Source organism: Dermacentor variabilis, chromosome 8, assembly GCF_050947875.1.
Source record: "Dermacentor variabilis isolate Ectoservices chromosome 8, ASM5094787v1, whole genome shotgun sequence".
NCBI classification, from domain to species: domain Eukaryota; kingdom Metazoa; phylum Arthropoda; class Arachnida; order Ixodida; family Ixodidae; genus Dermacentor; species Dermacentor variabilis.
The window spans coordinates 59,899,228-59,920,750 of NC_134575.1; the positions used below are offsets into that span (position 1 = coordinate 59,899,228).

Below are 21,523 nucleotides of genomic sequence, written 5' to 3' on the forward strand. Positions count from 1 at the left end.
AAAACCAAATTCTCCTGTTTTCTGCAATTAAGCTTGCTTTCGAAGACCTCGTAAGATTCCAGCAAAATTTTAGAAGATGGCCAATGCTCCAACACACAGCACTGGTCACCACGCTGTTGTTTCATGCCCTTGAGGACGGACAAATGGGGCTAGGCATATCAAGCCAACACAGTGGCTAAGAGAAAAACAGTAGCAGAGGGCTCCAAATTAGCTTTGGACACCTTGAGTACTTGCACTTCCAGGTGCACTTAATTTAAGCAAACAAACGTTCTTGCATTCTGCCCCAATCAAAATGCAGCCTCAGTAGTTGTGTTTCTAACCTGGGACATCGAGCTCAACGGCAGATCAACGGAGTTGCCACTGATCCACCACCGCAGAGCTTGACTTGGCTCTTTCAAAAGTCAAAGAAAAGAAGAAAGAAGAAACGTCAGGACAAAAAAAAAACTTTTTTTTATTCATGGATATCCCTTGCACATTCACGATAATTTTTCATGCTAAGCAGCCCAGTTTAGCCACAAATAAATAAGTTTAGCCACCCCAGGAACAAGCACTCGTGGTGCTCTTTGCTGCATGGTGCCAGTTTCCCTCGCCTTACCTCCTGGACATCCTTGCGGGAGAGGGGGACTCCGTCGTAGACTCCCGGCTTGCGCCTGCGAACTGCCTGCTGGGAGCCAAGCACTAGGGCACGGTACTCGGCATTTGCTCGACTCTTTTGCTGCCTGCAGTTGTAAAGCCAGGGGTGAAAAGCAAAGCCAAAAATGAGGTTGTGGGGTTTGAACAGCCCGAAACTGCCCAGTGGACTACGAGGAGCTCTGTAGCAGAGGACTCGGGATCGATTTTGACCAGGCAGTGTTCTTTATTGCACTCCCAGAGCACAGCACACGAGTGCTTTTGAGTATCGTTTTCTTCGAAATGTGGCCACCACGACTGAGATTCCAACCCACGATCTCGTGCTTAAGCCAATGAGCTACTGCGACAGTTGAAAAAGAAAACTGAGTGTGGGGCTAATTAATAAAATTTCTAATGAATCGTGGCGCCAGCTGTACCAAAATGACACTGGGGCTATGATAAATTACATAGTAGATGCTCCACATCAATTTGAACCATCTGGGGTTTCTTGCCATTCACCTGAATCGAAGTACACTAGCATATTTGCTTTTTTTTTTTCTAATCTCACCCCCTTCGAAATGGGGACACTACAGCTGGGAATTGATCGTGCAACGTCATGCTCAGCTTGTAAAGTTCTGAAATACCGGCACACCAACAGACAAAGCCAAAGCTGTTAAAAGACAAGTGGCAGCACAAGCACAATTGAAAGAATCATCATGGAAAGCGTCCACTCACAAATAGACACAGCGTCATAAAAAAAAAAATTCCATGCTTACGTAACGACATGTGCGCTGAAGGAAAGACAAGAACGACAATGAAATAATCAGCAGACTTCAGCAATTCCTCATGCTCTCAACTCAATTAATGGGACAGTAGCAGGCAATAGATAGTACCATTTACTTAAAAAACAACTACTGTCGACCCTGAATCATAATGAATATGGATGACAACTCATCGAGTATAACGTCATATCTAAAATGTCCATTGACAATATTATCAATTAACCAATTACCAAACTTTATTAAAGGGACACTAAAGGCAAATACTAAGTCAGCATGGCCTGTTCAAATACCTTTCCAGAAACCTTGGAACGCTGATTTCGTGCCAACAAAAGACTTAGTTTGCGAGAAAGTTGTATCTGAAGGGTTTGAATACATTTTTCGAAATTCAAATCTCCCACCACCCAACCAGGGGAGTGGTGACATTGCATACACCATCACCACCCTTTGCTGCCGTCGGTGAGTAAAACGGCACCTGACAGAAAGCGGCACCGAGCCACGACGAGCGGCAGATTAACCACTGCAACTGCTTTTTGGTCAAGTGGCGTAGACCGTTCTGGCATTCCGAGACATCACATGGAAGTTGAATTCTCTGCTACTTGCAGTTTGTGCGACTCTCGCCAGCCAGCAAAGCCAGCACAGCACTACGTAATCAGCAAAGTACTGAAACTCGAAAGCATGGGCGGCGCAGAGTCGAGCGAAAACGAAACCTTTCGACCGCCCGCATCATTGCCAACAGTACTTTCAATGAGTTCTTTCTTCTAAACATGTAATTGAACTCGACAAGTAGCATTTTATTTCCTCTTATAATAGAATAGGAGGATATTTTGTGCAACGAGCAGTTGAGTACTAGTGACAGAATTTAACTGAGGAGTGCGTTCGTCATCGAGTAAGTGCTTGAATGTCCCTTGGGAGTCTCTAATCATGTCCTGCATTTACCTCGATTTCTCGATTATTAAGGCTCTGTTCGCGATAATATTGACGCCTTAAGATTCTCAAGCACTAATCTATAACTTTAGTTTGACTTGGTATTTGCCTGTAGTGTCCGTTTAATAGACCTTTACAAGACTGACAAAATAGATCAAGTTGCTTGGCAGGTCAAATTAAAGAGACAAAAAAAAAAAAAGCCCAACCACATTGCCGCCTCATTTGCCCAATTCTAACACACACTTGAATCTAATGCACACTCAGTTTTTATGGACTCAAGTAAAAAAATTAATGTAGAAATGATATTAGAACTCCTATGACTTTGAGATACATGACATTAGACCTCCTAGACAAAATATAAATCTATCAGGTACCTGATTTTTTTAACAAGAGACATGTAGCATGCCTTTGATCTTGGCAAAGAGAAAAAGATGAAACCAGCAATGAGGTTGACTAAAGCAAGCACAGGGCTCACAAGGTGAGTGCTAGAGCCAGCGACTTACTTGAAGTACTTCTCGAGGCCGTAGACAACGTAAGTGAGCTGCCTGTTTGGGTAGACTTCACTGATGCTCATCATGTGCTCACTAAGAGACGTCTGGGTCCTCGCTGAAGAGTCCTGCGACACACATTATTGTGGGCACGTTTTGCAATGCAGGTAATGTTACTCTTGTTTGATTCAATCGCTACTTCCCTTCAACAAACCCACCTGAAATGTCCTAAACCTATTGTTCAAAAGCACCCTAAATGAGTGCTCACTAAATGAGATAAGAGCAACGGCGGATCGTAATTGAGAGATGGAAGACTCGTGACATGCTGGACTAGTGGTATGCTGGAAATCACTCTGCCTGATCATGAAGTTTACATACGAGTGAGCTATAAAGAGATCTACCAGGTTGAGTGGGCTGGGGAGTGAGGAAGTACTAGGTGGGCAGGTGAATTGGTGAGTGAGTGGACAAGTGACTGGATGAATCAGTGGATCAGTAAGCAAAGCAAAAACATGCGAGTAGAGAGTGATTTAGTGGACATGCAAATAGAAAGGTGAGCAATGTGAGTGAGTGCGCAAGTGGGTGAGTGAGTGACAGCAACCAAGTGAATGGATGGGTGGGTAAGCCAATTATATTGGTTAGCACTGAGCAAGCCAGTAGGTAGTAAATGCAGGGTGTCTACCAAGTTGACATTTCCAAATTCCCCGAGTTTTTCAGGTTTTCCCTGAGTGCCTTTGCAATATTCCCTGAGTGATGCAGAACTATATTTTATGTCAAGACGCGCTGAAACTACATCGCTCGATGCTGTCACTCTCTAGTAAGCATATTAAAAAAATAAAAAAAACGACGTAATTCAGTTTGAATACTAAGGGGTAGTGTTTATGTTATTCAAAAAGAGAATAGAAAGGAGGGGCTAGTAAAAAGCAGAGCAAATAAAGTGTCTTCAAAAAAAGTTGCAAATCGAGTCAGACATCCTCAAATATGAATAAAAAGGAAATGCATACAGAAGCAAATATTTTCGAATATGAGCTATTTCTATCAACTGATAGCAAGCTCAGTGGTATGAGGCCCGAACTTTGTCACAATTGAGATTCTCTCCCAACAGGTCATAAGTCAGCCTCAACTGTTCTGACATACTCTCAGCCCGCACACGACGCCTGTGTTGTGTTTCACTTCTTTAAAGAGTTTATTTTGGTTTGGATGCGGGACACCTGCATCTCGGCATCAGCCAAAACTTTGTTTTTTGAGCTCACGCTCCTTCAAAACGGTGGAAGCAAGCTTCCTTTCCCGTTTATTCCTCAATGCGTACATAATTTCTGTTCTTGTCCTCCTCCTGCTACTCGTTCGCCCCAAGGACCATTTCAAGCATCTTGGTCAGTTGTACAGTCAACGTCCGATTTTTCGAACTCCCTAGGGGCCGCAAAAACGTCCGAAAAATCAGCCAGTTGGAAAAAATAAATGCATGTCATTTACTGCCCTTAAGGGGCTCAAACCGCCACAGGCACATTCGAAAACGCTCTTAAGGCCTGTCAATACACGTATTAGGCGTATCGGTGCTCGTACTGTAACAGGAGATACCGGATGCACGCGTTTATAATTAAGGAATACATACTGTGTCCCGTGGCAATAGGCCCTTCCCACTCTTGTTATGCTTCACTGCAATACTTTTTCGTATGCTTCACCAACTAACATTTCTGTAAAGAGGCGAAGCTGACTTTCAGGAACCGGCATTATGCAACGCATCGTGCTTTCCCAAGCTTCTAAGCCAATCGCGAGGACCACAAAGGTGCAGTCGGTGCCATTGCTGACAGCAGCGACTTCTTTCAATGAAAAACACGGCACCCAACGACAAGGAGCTAATAGCGAACGTCGAAGCAGCTAGGTCTAGCGTTGCCACAGTGGTGGCTACGGCTGCCAGCGGATCTGCGTGCGATAGCGCCGGTTCGAGGCGGCGAGGTAATCAAAACGGCAGCGGTGGTGGCTTTGATTAATGCCGTTTCGGACCTGCCGTCACGGCAAAAAGTCCGGAAAATCGGACGGCGGAGGGTTCTCGCGCCCGAAATTTCAAACGTTCTGATACACTGACTCTATGGGGTACGTGGTGGTGCCGCGAAGCCGTCCAAATTATCGGGCATCCAGAACGTCGGTCGTTGACTGTACACTGGAAACTCCTCCAGCCTTCGACAGGGCGTCAAAGACGATTCATTACGACTCATGTCTGTTACTCGACCCAGCATTACCGCGACTTTCGACCCTTTCAACAAAATTACCGCTAATTTTCCCTGATAGAGGTACAAATTCCCTGAGTCTTCCCCGAGTTTTTCCCAGACTACTCAAAATCCCTGAGAATTCCCGGTTTTCCCGGTCGGTAGACACCCTGTAAATGGTAAAATTAGTTAATCAAGCAAACAAGTGATAGTGAGGGAGCTGGCGGGGTAGTGACGATCAGTAAGTGAGAAGGGTGGGCGAGTGAATGACAAGTGCACTGTCAGTTGGTGCAAAAGTATTTAGTTGCACAACCACACACACTGCTGACTTTGTAGTTCAGAAATGAAAATCTAAGGAGTTGATTGACTCACATACGCATGTAGCACTTGCCCGACAAACAATGTACAGCATTCAGTCTAACAGTTATCACTAGGAACTGAAAGTTCAATTTCTACACTGTATGGGAGTACAGCAACATGGTGCACATGCTGTGCAAACCTAGAGCCAACAAAAAGTGTTGAGCGTGCACTGAGAGCAGCACTGTACGAGGAATTAGAGCAATGGCTTAGCCATGCATGCATGAAAGAAATTAGCATAGAAACGTTTGCTTCTCAAAGTTTTTCTTTCTGCCAAAAAGATCTACCGTACAAGATTGACCTACTATGCAGTCAAACCACAATCCTTTAAGCCTTTTCTTTTACTTCTTCAAAGGATCCAAAATCCTCATCTTACACTGCTGTTAAGCACGTGAGTGCCTTCAAGAGTGCAACAGATGGCTGGTATGGCACCTGCCTGCCTCTGGGATGCAACCAGGTGCAGGAATTGGTCCCAGGGAAGCACAACCATGACGTCTCTCTCTTCCATCTGTTCCCTGGACAACAAGCAGTCGTCCTGCAGAAGAACAAAACAAAATGCAACAAATGAACAAGAGCTCCGCCGCCGCACCACACCCTAAACACAGTTGGGGGTCAATCTGTGCAGAATGATGGCCATATTTTTATTTTACGTGTTCGTTGTGCTATGTGTCTGCTTGTCGCAAAAATGTGTCACTCCGCTTGTACAGTACATATGTGAATAGGTTCATATGTGCGACACCTTGTAATAACTGTGTCTTATTTTGCAACATAAGTGTGGGCAACTTACTTTTACATTGAATAGCACAATGCATAACCTAATCTTTCTTTCATATGTGATGCGCGATTTTTTCGGTTGCAAATGCAAACGGTGAGAAGAGTCTCTCCAGCCTTTGCAGTGTTGCCTGCTATGCATAAAACAGAGTAGAAAGAGAGCACAGACATGCGAATAAGCATCAAGTCACAACAGAAGTTTTAGGCAAGAAGTAGTACTAGAAAATGCAGCACAAGGGTCGTACAGTCGAATTTCGTTAATCGACCCTGATGGGACCGGCGAAACTTATCGAATTATCCGGCGGGTCTAATTAATCAAAATGCAGAAAAAAATGACAAAACACACTGTTAATTCATTTGGTAGTATTTTTCCCGATTCTAACACGCCCCCGAATCATGTGGCCGTTTTCTGTGTGTCCAGAGTAGGAAATTAACATACAAATAACATTAAAGCTCCTAAACAAAGCAGAAATTAAACATGCGCCAGATTTTTAGTGAGAAAAATAGGCAATGGTCTCTCAAATGTGTAGCACAATGAAGGGAGTTTTTTTTTTTTAATGTTAGCTTCGCCGCAATACATTTGTCTTATGCGGTAAAGCATACAAACACCGCGAAGGCGGTTTTGACATCGTGTCTGATTGCACTGCGCAAGTAATTTTCGCCCCAATTTTACTGAAAAAAATAAAGGTGACACGTGTTAGAATCGGGTAAATACCGTAATGGGTCATTGTGGGCTACGGTAATTACTTGAAAATTTTCCTAGGGCAGGCTGAAAATAGGCTTTCGACAGGAGATGATGTATGTTCAATGCATCCACTGTCCTCTAAGCTCCGCCAAAACAGATGTTACCACTAAAGGGCTCACTACTGGGCTTCACCATAGGGGTCAGGTGCATGCTGACTGGTCAAGTTCAATTTATCCGGCGAAGGGCAATTTTAGGACCGAATTAACGAAAGTTTCCGCCTATATAAATGCGTGGACACTGGCTGAGATTGAAATAACCGAGAGAATGAATTAACCGTAGTCAAAATAACGGAAGTATTATGTATTTTGTAAAGAGTTTATTGCTACAATCCTATTCATCTTTTTTATAATTATTTTCTGGTCCACTGAGTGGCCAGTTCCGGTGACAGTGAGGGCACAGCTTCGTGCGAGCCAATGAAAAAAGGACACAAACAATGAAAATGAAAAGAACAGTGCTAAATACAGCCCCGAGTCTCTATTAAGCAATCATCTGCTCTACCACAGTCTCTTCTCTTCGCTTTGACTACCACCAACACTGTTTGCTTCGAAAACACTTCCACATCAGATACCTCATTGAGGGAGAGTGCGGTGCGCCTCCAGCAGACTGCACGCTCCACGGGCAGCGTCTGGATTTCAGCACGGATCTCTGCCTGGTCAAGAGTCTCGCGCAGCAGCTGCAGGGACGCCTCGTCATCCAGAAGCCGGGAGTCCAACACCACTGTCACATACTGCATGACACATTATTGCTATTTTTATTAGTACACCAAACCCTCATTATGATGAAGCAAACGGAATAGGAAATGGAGTTCGTTCTAAGCAGTACTTTGTTAAACGTGCAGAGACTCTAAACAAGGCTTAGTAATGTGTACATTGAAACAAAGCCACACTAAATAGTGGCGACATGACAGAGGTTAAATTCGGAAGCGTGCGAGCAGCTGCCTCATATGTCGGTTATCATCACATAATGCATTTAAGATTTCCAAGAAGCTGACCCTACGTGGAAGAGACATTACTAAATTAACATCAACTAGTCCCTAAGAAACTGATGCCTCAATCTGCGCCTTTTTGGTAGGCATGGGCCTCCTGCCCAACCCTTTCTTGATATGTTGCAGGAGAAGTGGCCGCCATGCTTTTTCCAATTTTTGTGATCAAGCGGCCCACTCCTCCAAGGTGCTTTGAGGTAACTTGCCAGGTTGATATGAAAAAAAATGCTAAGGTTCATTGCGTATGCTGCACTAAGAGGTCTCACATGAATTTCCAGTTTAACACTTTATACTAAGTGGAGTCTAGTGCCGCTGCAAATAGAAAAATTCATTCTAAAATGCATGCACTGCGGTAGGGGCTACAGAAAACTTTGAATAAAGTAATATTTCAAATAGAACAATTTCATACAATGTGGGGTCATCATCATTATTAATAATATTTAGCGGTGGGTGACTATTCGAAGTTTCAAATACGAATTGCATATTATGTACTGACTATTTGTATTTGAAGATGATCTATGCGGTATTTCCTAATATTGAAGTTAACCGAAAATTTTGCAAGCACCAACTGCTGAAGTCAGGTTACTGTTCTCAATCTGCAACACAAAGTACCACAAATCATCAGAAGTTAAACAACAAACACATTTTTGAAGCAATGCATAAAAAATATCTGTAATGCAAGCTTGCATTCAAAGCTTTGTTTACAGTTTCACAGTGGAAGCCTACACAACAACCTGTGATTTTTGCTTGTAGTCTGTAATTTAGTATTTCTTTCTATTTAATTAATCATGTAGCAGTTTTATCTTTTATGCTACAACCAGTGATGTTTTCCTTGCAACATGCCCTTTTACATGTGTCTGCAGCACACATGTCCTTCAGCAGCTTGTTCTTTTCTTTCTCCACAGCTTTATTTTTTTTCAACAACTATTTATATTTCGCATTTTTTGAAAGCTAGTCCTAGAGCAGCCATTAATTCCTGAAATTAGTGATCTTGTGTTTAAAACTACCGTTTTGTCCCTGATATCCTTTTTACACTAGTCAGTACAGGTACGGTACTGAAATGTGCATTCCTGCTGTAAATATATGCATCTGCATTTGACAATTCAATATTCAATACTTACTTGTCATATTTGAAAAAGGTGATATTCGCCCACCTCTATTATTATTATAAAGCACAAAAGCATGGATTCAGAGGGAAATATTGTCATCCACCTGAATGTACCATGAAGCTACAAAGCTGGTTAGCTCAGATGGTAGATGGTTAGCTCAGATGGTAGAGCGACCGCCCTGGAAAGACGTTGATCCCAGATTTGATATCCCGTCCAGGACAAATTTTTTTTAAACTACGAAGCTTTCTTTCTGAAAAACCCGTACAGGTTTTCTTTGTAGTTTTGGGCTGCATTCAGGTAGATGAAAATTTTTTCCCTTTCATGAACCTTCCTCCACCTTGTGGGATTCCAAATAACTGATTTGCCAAAAGCATCAAATACAGTAAAAAAATTTTACATGTAAGCGACCCCTAGTAGCTTACAAATGCAGCAACTCGTGGCATACAATCAGGACACAAGCCAAATTCAAAATGCAACTGCGACGAGACCCAAGAATCTCCAAGTTCACACTGCACCTTAGTTTGCATAACATGTTTTTCGTTTTTCCTTTTTCTTCCTAAACCCCACTTTAATAGCTTGTCCGACTTGGGACACAGAGGGCGATTTTGAGTGTCGCTTTAACAGGCTTGTTTTGAATAATACACCCCGCTCAGGCCAACAAGTACAATAAGCAGAAAAACATTACAATAAAGATGACTGGTATAAACCGAAGTATTTCAATTTTTCAAAAGCTATAATTCAAAGCTAGAAGGCACACATTGTTGTAAGCAGTCACTATTTTGTGTGATTATAGAGACAGTCCTTTGAATGGCCCTCTAGAATTAACAAAGAGCTCACTTTAGACTTTGAGGGACCTTACATTGAATTCCAAAGAAACTTCAAAATCTTTCAGTATTTCTCTTTCACAAGATTTGTGCACTGCTGCCCATATGTTTAAATGGACACTAAAGCAAAACAACAAATCAGTTTAGACTAATAAAACATTGTTTAAGAACACTGCAGGCAGTCAGTTCAAAATAATAGTTCGATTATTAGATGAGAAAATGAAGGTCGAAGTATCAGTATTTGAATTTTGCGCCAAAACCCCTATGCTGGTACGTCAGTGTGACGTCAGGGATCCCAAAGTATGTTTTCACAGTTGGGCCGCATTGGCTGAGTAAAGGTTCCTGAAACTTGCCATGTTTAATATTTGGTTCCTTTAGAACACAATGTAGTCAATCTGTACCGCTATATAATTAAGTAGGCCCTAGAAGGTGCCATCAAAATCCATGACGTCACAGCAACCAGGAGCTGGAACTTCACAGAGGCGTCGCTACTCGTCTTTCGTTCTTGCGCTTTTTCTAGCTTATCAAGCGTCTTATTGTAGTATGAGTGGTGTTTTTGGTGTCCTAGAGAGGTAATTTTCTGATGCAGAAGAAATCATTTTTCTTTTTAGTGTCCCTTTAAGTATGGACATGACCACAGTGGCTACTGCAGTAAACCACAAAAGACGGAGATAAAACCCCTCTAACACATTTCTGACAACCAGGTTAAGTACTGCCAGCCTATTCTCCTCCATGCTACTCTCAACCTCAGCTTCTCGCATCAAGAGGAACTTGTGTCATCTCAGATAGAAGAGTTGGTTCAGAGTTGAAGACATGTCATCTGCCATCTGCTACGACTGCACAGCGGCATGAGCATGCAACAGCAGTGAAAACATAAATTCAGGAAGAGGATATTTCGGAAACGGAACCAGATGAAGCGGACAACTCAGAGGCGGAAATTGCGGAAGCGGAAACGGTTTAAGCAACAAACCGGAGAATGGCAATGCACATCACGAGTTGGCACTACTTAGCCAAAGCAGCGGTCACACGTAGAAGGAGGGGCTTTAGACAAAGACATTGAACAGATGCATAAGTGTGCATCCATCTTCACCCCTGTTCCTATACATGTTGCGCAACTTCAAACCACAAAGAGACATTGCCGACTACTCGCCTTCATGCAATGTCCCGGCTTGGTGGCACGCCCCATTTCGGTGGCCATGGCTTTACGCTGCTTCTCGAGCTCCTTGGCAGCACGGCGGGCCTCCCGCTCCTCAGGCGTGATGCGCACGCGCTTAGCCTTCAGCTGGGTGTATGCCGGCGCCACCACATTCTCTTCATCCACCTGCACGAAAGGCGCTGCACCGGTCAGGTTCATACCTGCTGACCTGCAGTTTTTAAAATTCACAACGACATCCTTGGGGAGAGAGAGCGGGTTACAGTATGCAACTTTCTTTTTTAAGCTCTCCTGGTGAGCACACCTTCCCTGAGATACATGTGCACTCTCCCAACTGCCATTTACCTTGAGACGCAGCACACAAGCAGCCACGAACTTACTACTGCAGGAAACTGACAAGCAACACAGTTCTTTTTTTAATCTCAGTGACTTCTGGAGTGACTTAGTTTCTGGTCCAAAACTTATCAGAATAAACTTGCTCGAATCAGATGCCCTTCTGAGTTCTTCCACAATCAGAAGACTTCCAAGGGTACAGTCGAAGACGAATATTGGAAGTCTCTGACCAAAACCGACGACCAAAGCTTTTCTTCATGACCTGAATTTATTTCTCATAAAACTTGGTGAGCCATATCATAAAATTGCAGAACAAGCCCAAATTTCGTAAACTTTACAAAAGATTAAGAAAAGTCGACATGCATGCAGGCTTGAAATGAACAGGCCACTGAAGGAGAATGAAGGCTATATTTTTTGTGCAGTTTGCATGACACATTTTTGTTTTTTGACTGGAACCTTGGTTCATTCAACATAGCCACAGGACAGGATCTTTTTTGAATAAACAGTAAAGGCTGACATTAAATATAGCTAGACTGACTGATTACAGTCCTCAGAGTCGAGAGACATCTTAGTTACTGAGTAAAGTTGCTACTGGGGACAGCAGATCACCGAAGAACACAAAGGAAAGCATCACAGATAACACAAGTGCAGTTGCTGCATCGTCTATTCCTGCAACATCACACACACACACACACACAGATCACAGCGCAATACTGCAACACTTCTGATTGAATGAGCAGGCACACAGGCGGTCTAATAGAGAATAGACATGCATACCGTAAGGGTCTTCACTACAGGAAAAGCCAAGGGCCACGATACAAGATACATGAACTTTTGAAGGTTTCCACATTTAGGTACATACTCTAGAGCATGCAAAAGGGAGAGGGAGCTATTCTTCTGTAATAATGGCAATTGTGTAACATAACTCCTCAATGTTAGCGATGATGAACACAACAGTGATTTCGAACTGTATTGTATAAGCCGCATAAGTTCAAACCCGAACAAACAGAAGGCTACTATGCTGTGTTATTGCATTTCCAGCTTCACCTGCATTTGTAGTGGAGGCTTAATCTGAACTCCAGAATGTGCATTTTGGTGCACATCATGCTTAAGAAGACTGGCTACAGAACGAGTGCACATAGCAATCCCTTGCATCTACACAGAACAGGCGTCCTAACGAGTATTTTCTTGTTTGCATTTCAATTTATGCTGATGGTACCAGTCTCAGCAGTAGCAAAAGAAAAGAAAGAAAAAAAAACTTACATGTGTAACTGTGCCTGGCGCAGCCGCTGCAGGAACACGCTGACCGTTCAAGCTCAGAGGACGAGCGGTCACCCCTGATTCTACACAAGCACTGATTACATGTCCCAGATCTGGAAGCCCATCTTCATCCTCACTGTCTGAAATTCTGTGCACCATGGTCCGTTTCAGAGGGCTTGTCTTCATATTCTGTAGGCTCATTTTCACATCCTGTGGGCTTGTCTTCATATCTTGTGAGCGTGTCTTGATATCCTGTGGGCTTGTCTTCATATTTAGCAGACTAGAAAGGACAAAGGCACAATAAAGAAGAATGCAGAATACGGATGCCATAACATATTTGTGCAGTGAAGGAAAAACAAAAAAAAGGTGCAGGGGGAGAAAATTCACAAGACATTTAGCACCTACACATGATCAAGAGCAAACAGGTGTTTTATGCTGCAGCTGGTGTTATGATGCAAACTGCACAAGAATGAAAAGACGAGATGAGCGAGTTACTATGGATACAATTTCTTGAAAAATTCAGCGTGCACAAGCGATGAGAGCACTAGAGGAAAGAACAGTGGTTGTCAAGCTATCTTTCAGGACACATCAATTTTGTTCTCTCACAAAAATGAACTCGCACATGAAATAACAGAAGTGCTTTATATCAAAGAACACGAGCTGAGAAATGAGTTAGCCAACCATCACTAGCCCTGCTCGACTAAGTTGAATTTTTGAATGCTTGAACTCACGTTTATCGCCTCTCATGTGCACATGCCGAGATGCATTTGTTGCTTGTTGCTACTTTTGGCCTTTTTAATTTTTGTAATTCCCCCAATTGATTTGCAATTTAAAAAAAAGAAAAATTTAGTTGCGAGTCAGCACTTCTGTTCCGTGTGTTCCTTCTATTTGTGCTCTCATCGCTTGCGAGTGCTGAATTTCTCAAGAAGAGCAATAAGACTTGCATATATGTGGTAGTTCGTGGTTCAGCATTGATGAAGTCTTTCACAGCACCAAAAGTAGCGGCAGACTCATTGTGATGCTGTTTTGATGACACTTTCAACCATGGCGCTGCAAGAAACTTAGTGGAATCATGACGAAATCAGCTGCGTGAGAGCAAGATGACGCTCTTTCTCTCTCTCTCTACTCTTCTGCCACTGCGGTGCGCAAATGTGGCATCACCTGACAGCTTCGAAGCGAAAAAGAATCCTCTGCCACCCTGACCAGCCAGTTCCACTTGGTCATCAGCTAGGATTATGTCAACCCCAGATTGATTCAGGTCACCACAAGAGGTCACCATTAAACAACTATGAAAAGTGTTCCAAACTAGCGGCTACTCGAAAATGGTACAGTCGAACCTCGTTAAAACGAATTCACGCCCAACACAAAAATAACTTCATTATATCCAATATTCATAATGATATATTTGTCACACGCTGATATTGGCAATAAACATTATGGAGTTGTCCACTATGTCCAATAATTCATTATATCTGTGTTTGTTATTTCGAGGCTTGACTGTACTACAGTACCGTTCTTCCTGTGGCGCCCCTAAGTGTGTCATAGCTGCAGCGTGGCAAAAGGAACAGAGAGCAGTGGCGGCAAGTGCTGGTGGCACAGCAATGCTGCTTTCCTCCCTACTCATTAGACAATAATTTTGTGCAGGGACTGGCAGAGAAAGTTTTCCATTACCAACAGTCAGCGTGATGGTCCGGGTAAGCACCGAATGCAGCAGCTGTTACTTAAAAGACTGCAAGGCCCTTTCACTAACTTCTGAAGCAATCTCTTCCAAATATCTTGAGTGTGCAATTTGAAATTTGGCAGTTGTGGATGCCACTGAGCTTGACATCGCACTACTTACATGTTGTCTTTCTTCTTAAAACTGATAGTGGTTTCTAAGTGTAAATATTTTTATACAACATGCAGTGGTCACCTAGCTGCATTCTTCTCTACCTTTATGCCACCATTTATTAATCAGACTTCTCTCACTGGCCAAAAAAACCAGGGGCATCATGTAGGCTAACTGGAGCCACGTATGCACATCGGATGAACATCGCAGCGTCTTACGATGATCATGATTTACAATGGCTTCCGTTTTGTGTTGGGGGGGTGACAAATAGTCACCACCCCGACACACAAAGTCACACCGACAAGTAGTCTGTGTGAGCTATTCCGTCATCGACATGAGCCTGTTTTTATGCCCACTGCATGATGAAGGCATCTCCTCACAATCTCCAAGTATCCGTCTTGTGCTATCTAACTTGTGCCTGCAAATTTTGTCATTTTAAAAAATCACTTAATTCTCAGCCGTTCTCGACTGCACTTCCCCTCCTTTGGCACCCATTCTGTAACTCTAATGGATCACCGGTTATTCACCTGATGCATTGCATGGCCTGTCCAGCTAAATTTTATCCTCTTAATGCCAACTAGAATATCGCTACCATCGTTTGCTCTGTAATCCACACCATTGTCTCTTAAAAAGTGCCTGAAAAAGTCTGAACCAATTTTGTAGGTGCGTCAGATACAGCTACAGTAAAACATCCCCACCATAATTTAAGTGAAGCATCTTGTATTAAGAGCGACTACAAGCTATGGGTGACTATGAGTTAACCTCTTTCCCAACCATGCTTTTCTTCTTCATCTCGTTCACCAAGTGATCGCAGCTCAGCGCGCCTTCACTGGCTCTGCGTCATGATCTGATGTCATGTCATCTACCTCCAGTGCCATGGGGCCAGCGCACAAAGCCTCTCCAACCTCTCCGCTAGCCACCTGGTCATCGATCCCCAGAGAGAGCTATCCAAGCAGCGTGCGTTGCGAGCGTTCTGTCGCAGTGCCCAATTACTGCACGAGCACGGAATTGTGGAAGTAATCTTCCGGAGTGAAGTGACGGCCACAAACACGTAGATCCTGGTGCCAACCGGATAACGACAGCCCAATGCAATGTAGCCACTCTGCTCACCTGTTGCCTTGCACAGGGACATGATGTCGCAGCTTGACATGTCACCGATAGGCAGATTGTCAGCCCACAACGCAACAAGGGCGATTTGTGGTGCTCACAAAAAGAAAGCTCAAGACCAACACTGACCACGCAGCTCATGCCAACACAGAGCATGTTGCAACACAAGCAGATAAAACTTGCTGTGTGCCAGAAGTGCTTGAGTGTAGTGATAAACTGTCGTTGTGTATTCTGTTTCTGTTACCTCTTTTTGATCGAAACAAGTTAACTAATATTCCAACTTTACAAACGACTTATGTTCACCATAAAATTTGAAAAATTACCATGAAGCAACCTGGGTAGCCACTTGGATAGCTCACCCAACTGACATCACGTGGTTGAAAAGTCAGGGGAGCGGCATGCTTTAAGCAGAGCATTTTAATATGTCACTTAATTATCACAAGGACTTACCCTAATGACTCAGCACGTTTTTACAAAATAGTCAAAATCATTTCAGGGTCCTTTTAATGTTATGTCGAACATATTTTTGTTCCATCGCCTGTTGCGCAGTCCTTAACTTCTTAAGCTTCTCTGCTAACCTCCAAGTTTCTGCCCCACATGTTAGTACCGGTAGAATGAAATGATTGCACGTTCTTCTTTTCAAGGATAATGGCAAGCTCCCAGTCATGATTTGGTAGACTGCTGTATGCACACCAACCCATTTTTATTCTGTAGATTTCCTTCTCATGATCAAGGTCCCTTGTGAGCAATTTGCCTAGATAGACATACTCTTGCACTGATTCTAGAGGCTGACTACCATTAATAAATTCTTATCTCTTGGCAGGCTATTGAACATTACCTTTGTCCTCTGCATATCAATCTTCAAACCAACTCTTGCAGTTTCTCAGCTAATGTCCTCAATCATTTGTTGCAATTTAGCTCCATTGTTGCTGAACACGACCATGTCATCTTCAAATTGTAGGATGCCAAGATATTTGCCATTGATCCTCACTCACATTCCTTGCCAGTCTAATGGCTTGAGTACTTCTATCTAAGCATGCATTAAATAGCATTAAAGAGATTGTCTCCCCACCTGATCTCTGTGTTGATTTTTGTTTTTCTGATTTTGTTATCAAGAACTAGGATAGGTGTGGAGCCTTCATTAGTATTTGCTAGGATATTCACATATGCTTGCTGTATTCCTCGATTATGCAATGTTTGCATGACTGCTGGTATCTCTACTGAATCAAATGCCTTTTTGTAATTTATGAAAAACATGTAGAAAGGTCGGTCGTACTTCACAGACTACTCAATTGAATGATGGCATGAGCTACTTAGGTGTTACAATATCGTAAGCTAGCACTCTTTCACAGAACAGCTTGAAAAAGTTAAATTCTGGGATATTTATGTGCTAAAAAAACATGATTTGATTACGAGGCATGCCGTAGTTGTGGACTCCGGATTAACTTGGACCACCAGGGGATCTTTCATGTGCCCCCAATGCACAGAACACTGGCATTTTTGCATTGCGCCAACATCAAAATGCGGCCGCCGTGGCTGAGATTTGATCCCATGACTTCGTGCTTAGCAGCACAACACCAAAGCCACTTAGCCACCGCAGTGGATAGCTTGAAAAGGCACGACGTGAAGAAGGAAAGCACAAAACTATGCTGCCTTGTCTTTTTCTTCTTCCCGTCTTTTCGCCCTATTCAAAGAATTAACTGATACCAACATGCCCAACCTTCAATACCGCTCGAGTACTCTGCAAATCTCTGCTTTATCTTACCGAACCCACAACCTTCGCATTTCGCGTTCCCACCTCCGGCAAGTTGTTTTTTCATCCAGTTTAATTTCCATTAATTTATTGTTTCTTTATTTTCATTTATTAAGCACAAGTAATTTCCCCTTGTTGTCCTTGGTGTCAGTGTTTGTTGACTTTTCATGATATGACTAATAAAAATCGGGCCCCTTGGTTAACCCTCTTTCTTCTCGTTTATTACATAACGAGGTTCTCAAATCCGCCAACATTGATGCCTTCAGGTAGCATATGTGGGTTTATTGGCCAGTTGCCTTCACCCAAAAAAGATCACGTTCTCGTGACGCCTGCAGCAAAAAGGACGTTCTGCGTCCGCCGCCAATGTCTGTGAGTGGTGGCGCTGGCTAACACTCCCAGGGTTCTACTAGGACACATAAATACGCAAGAAAGTGGACGGGGAAATGGCGCCGCGGTAGCTCAATTGGTAGAGCATCGAACGCGAAATGCGAAGGTTGTGGGTTCAGTTCCCACCTGCGGCAAGTTGTTTTTTCATCCACTTTAATTTGCATGAATTTATCATTTCTTTATTTTCATTTATTAGACAGTTTTAGTATAGCGTACGCTATACCATTACGTATGCTAAAGAATAGCAGGTCATCCCTGCGCATGTGCTGAACGCTAAACGAAATAGCGGGTATAACGGACGTACGCAACGCAAACGAGTTAGCGTTAGCGTTTTTGCGTGGTTTGCGGGAAACATGGAGGCGGTCCCGCCAAGCACAAGTAATTTATTATTATTAATTAAGCACAAGTAATTTCCCCTATGTTGTCCTTGGTGTCAGTGTTTGTTGACTTCTCATGATATGACTAATAAAAATCAGGCCCCTCGGTTAACCCCCTTTCTTCTAGACAGAGATTAAGCCATTTGTAAAACATGGCATCTAACAATTCAAACAAGACAGAAGCTATCGACTAAGAGGGTGGTAGTCTCTTGTGGTTGTCGCATTAATGGTCGTAGTCCACACACATCCGGGCCCTTCAGTCTTTCGCAGAGTACCATGTAGGCACTTACATATATGCCAGCAGAATTACCTGCAGTTCTTTAAAAAGCTTTCTCTCTCTCTCATTAGGGGGCCAAAAGAATTGAAAATGTGCACAGGCTTTTAAAAGGATGGCCTGATCCCTTCAATGTCAAACATTTCAGAGTGGATGCCACTAAGCAGTGGTTCTTACCTGTAGACAATTAGGGGCCCTGGAATAAAAGCAAACTTCAACAAAATTTCACTGGGGCTTAATTTGAGTGGTGTAAAACAGTTCAGTGAAAATCCATAAGGTAGAGGAAGATTCACGAAATAGCAAAGTTGTCACCCACCAGTATCCCTACAATCTGCTAGCCATTTGGTTAGCTCAGATGGTGGGGTGACTTCCCCGGAAAGGCATTGGCTCAGGGTTCGATCCCCAGATGAATTCTTTTTCGTTTGCAAAGCCTTCTTTCTGAGAAACGAACATGTGTTTTCTTTGTACTTTGCTGCTACCATCGTGTGGATGACATTTTTTTTTCTTTTCATAGATGAGTGGTATAAACAATCAAAGTAACCTCTTTCTGTGTTCCTCCCTTGTCCGCATCTAATTCACGCTGTTTTTTTTCACAGATATATTTGTACCAACTTGCTCGCATTCATGCCCCTCTTAAATAACCTTAGCAATGCCACAGGGCTGGTAATCATCTGATTTCATAATTAACAGCCTTTAGACAGTATCTTAGCAGATAATGCAGGCTCCCAGTGATAAGCGCACGCATATGACAGATTCCAGATCAACACACACGCACTGATCTCACTGTCACACCTGAACGCATCAGCCAGGCCCATGGGCCAGTCCAAGCCAGATCCTGGCTTTCAACGTTCTATGTTCTGCATCATTTCTAGCACTGTTTGTTCAAGTTTCAGCTCTTTATGGTGCATCCGCTCATATTTATAACTTAAAATTTAGCACAGAGGCTGCTTTGTGTCTGCAAATATCAGAAACAAGGTTTTTTTATGCTGTTTGAAATTTCATTGCAATCGGCCTTTAAGATGAAATGGAGTGGGCGCCACTTTTGTTAATATGGCACTTAAAGCTGAACTAGGTGAGAATTTAGGCAAGTTGCACACATACCTTAACCACACAAAGGCAAGATTATCTGTTGTGCCTGCTCCATGCTTTTCTGTTTTTCCTTGGCACATATTTTGTTAGAACCTTATGACCTTAAGTAGAACCTTATTGTTGTACATGTCCCATTCACTTCTGTTCTGTCTATAGCACATTTATATTCAACAGATTGTTTATGTCCCATCTATTCCTTCATTTTTGTTTGCAGTGCTCGCCCTTATAACTCAAACCTCAGTATAACGAATTACTGGATATAACAAAGCCACTCCATAGCTTTTCTAGCCAATAACAGTGTGTAACAAATACATGCTTAGAACAAATATATGCTTTTAACAAATATTGGATATAACAATGGTATCTTCCTGACGGATGTAACTTCTTTATAATGAGGCTCAATTGTAAATCATAATTTAGAGCCCCTGTTTCCTGTTCCTTATTTAGAATTAATGTAGATGCCAACCTGCTGCTGGGTTGTTGTGGCTGCAGCCTCGCCGACAGCGGTGCCAGCTCCTCATCGTCGCTGTCCCACAGGCTGCCACGATGGGCCTCACATTCGGAGGTGCTGCTCCTGCCGCTGTTCACACTGCAAGTGTGAAAAAGCAAGAGGAAAGAACTTTACCCCAACAGCGCATTCAAATGAATTCACCACGAAACAGCGTACCTTGCCATGGGAGCTCGGTGGCTACCGTATTCTACTGCCAAACACAGGTTAATGGGTTTGACATCCAGTAACAGTGGTCGTGTGTCCAAGCAGGCAAAAAGCAAAAGGGCTGACATATTGATTTCAAAGACACTAGAGCAAGAAAATATGAGAATGCAGTGTTTATAAAGAAACTCGGAAGAGACACACACACATACGAAAAAAAAAAACTTATATACATGGCATTGTTCCAACATCTTAAACATGCATCAACACCTTGAAAGCATCCATAATGAAATCCATGATATCAAAACCAACCACTCTGTCACAAGACACCTTACATATGGAACCTTGCCTTCTGTCGGTGCAATCATGTGGTTGGCTCGCACTCAGGTTACATGACTAATGAACGTTTAGTGCCTAGTCGATACTTAGTGATGAACATTCGGTGTCGTCGTTCATACTGGGCCTTTCTCCAAATGAATTCATTGTGACTTTCCCAGCTCGTGGTTGTTCTACAGGGCAATGTTAAGCTCTGTTCGTGAAGATGAAAAAAAAAAAATTGGACAGAAACCATTGGTGGACAGTTGTCGAAGCCAAGCACTAAAGCAACTAAGGACAGGCGTTTCACAGACGAGGTCGCACAAGAAAGAAGCTTTTATAAATCTAAATATCGTACAAAGAGCTCTGAACATAATCCAAGATTACAGACTGCAACAGTATGTTGCGAAGCTATCAACTATGGCGTTTTCTTTAGTGCTGCCATTCCTTCCTTCACACTAAACATACTCTTGCTACTAACATAAGCGGCACTGGAGTAGCGTTCAATCATGTTTTGCCTGGTCTGCGTTCGTCGTGGGAAATCGCACGAAAGTATTCATCATAGCTTATTACGTAGCAAAATGCCCAGCTTCGAGAGGCAAAGTTCAGTTATAGCCACGGATACTCTCCAGCCTGCCTGCACACTAAAGGAGCGTTTGGCACTGACATGCGCACTTTGCCTTTGATATCCAACAAATGTTTTCAAGAGAAACCACCTCGTTTGTGGGACTGCCTCAGCTGGAGTCGACGTCATCGTCACCGTGCCCTTGCTGCTGCGTTCTTCTGATGCTGACCTTTGCTGGGCTTTCGACGGTGCGGCGTCGATCAGCTGATCGCCGCAGTCCTTTTCTTCGACATCACTGCACAAATCCACAAACGGCACTGCGCCGCCAGTCCGCGAAATGTCGCGCGCTGGCGTGGTAGGGGCCTCGCACGAGCCGCAGTTGACTTCGTCATCACCGTCCGAGTCAAGAATTATGCACGCAGCGGCCATATTTTGATTACCAGCCTAAATTTTGGTCACTGATCACGCACCTTCATCAGGTCCGCGTGATACCAACGTAATCCAAGCAGCCCGCCATGACCGACCTTGGGATTGTAAACAAAACCGGCAGAGGCGCACAAAATAAAAAAGTTTTTAGTAATAATTTGCATTCTAATGAATCAATATTCAATTATAATACTAGTACAGCATATTTT

The 21,523-nt window shown here is 43.1% G+C and overlaps 1 protein-coding gene across 3 annotated transcripts in view; it reads right to left on the reverse strand.

Moving 5' to 3' along the window:
- Nucleotides 1–21,430, reverse strand: part of mms4 (Methyl methanesulfonate sensitivity 4) — a 38,832-nt gene extending 17,402 nt beyond the window's left edge. The window contains exons 1-8 of one of the 3 annotated variants that reach the window (XM_075702176.1): nt 21,040–21,430; nt 19,823–19,945; nt 12,545–12,800; nt 10,946–11,116; nt 7,449–7,607; nt 5,741–5,899; nt 2,819–2,931; nt 596–719 (exon numbers count right to left, since the gene is read on the reverse strand). In XM_075702176.1, coding sequence (XP_075558291.1) covers nt 596–719; nt 2,819–2,931; nt 5,741–5,899; nt 7,449–7,607; nt 10,946–11,116; nt 12,545–12,800; nt 19,823–19,945; nt 21,040–21,317 — 1,383 coding nt within the window. In that variant the 5' untranslated portion in view covers nt 21,318–21,430. Of the gene's footprint in view, nt 1–595; nt 720–2,818; nt 2,932–5,740; nt 5,900–7,448; nt 7,608–10,945; nt 11,117–12,544; nt 12,822–19,822; nt 19,946–21,039 lie in introns of all 3 variants that reach the window. The other 2 variants (XM_075702177.1, XM_075702175.1) reach the window with 2 other exon arrangements.
- Between the last annotated feature and the right edge of the window lie 93 nt (nt 21,431–21,523).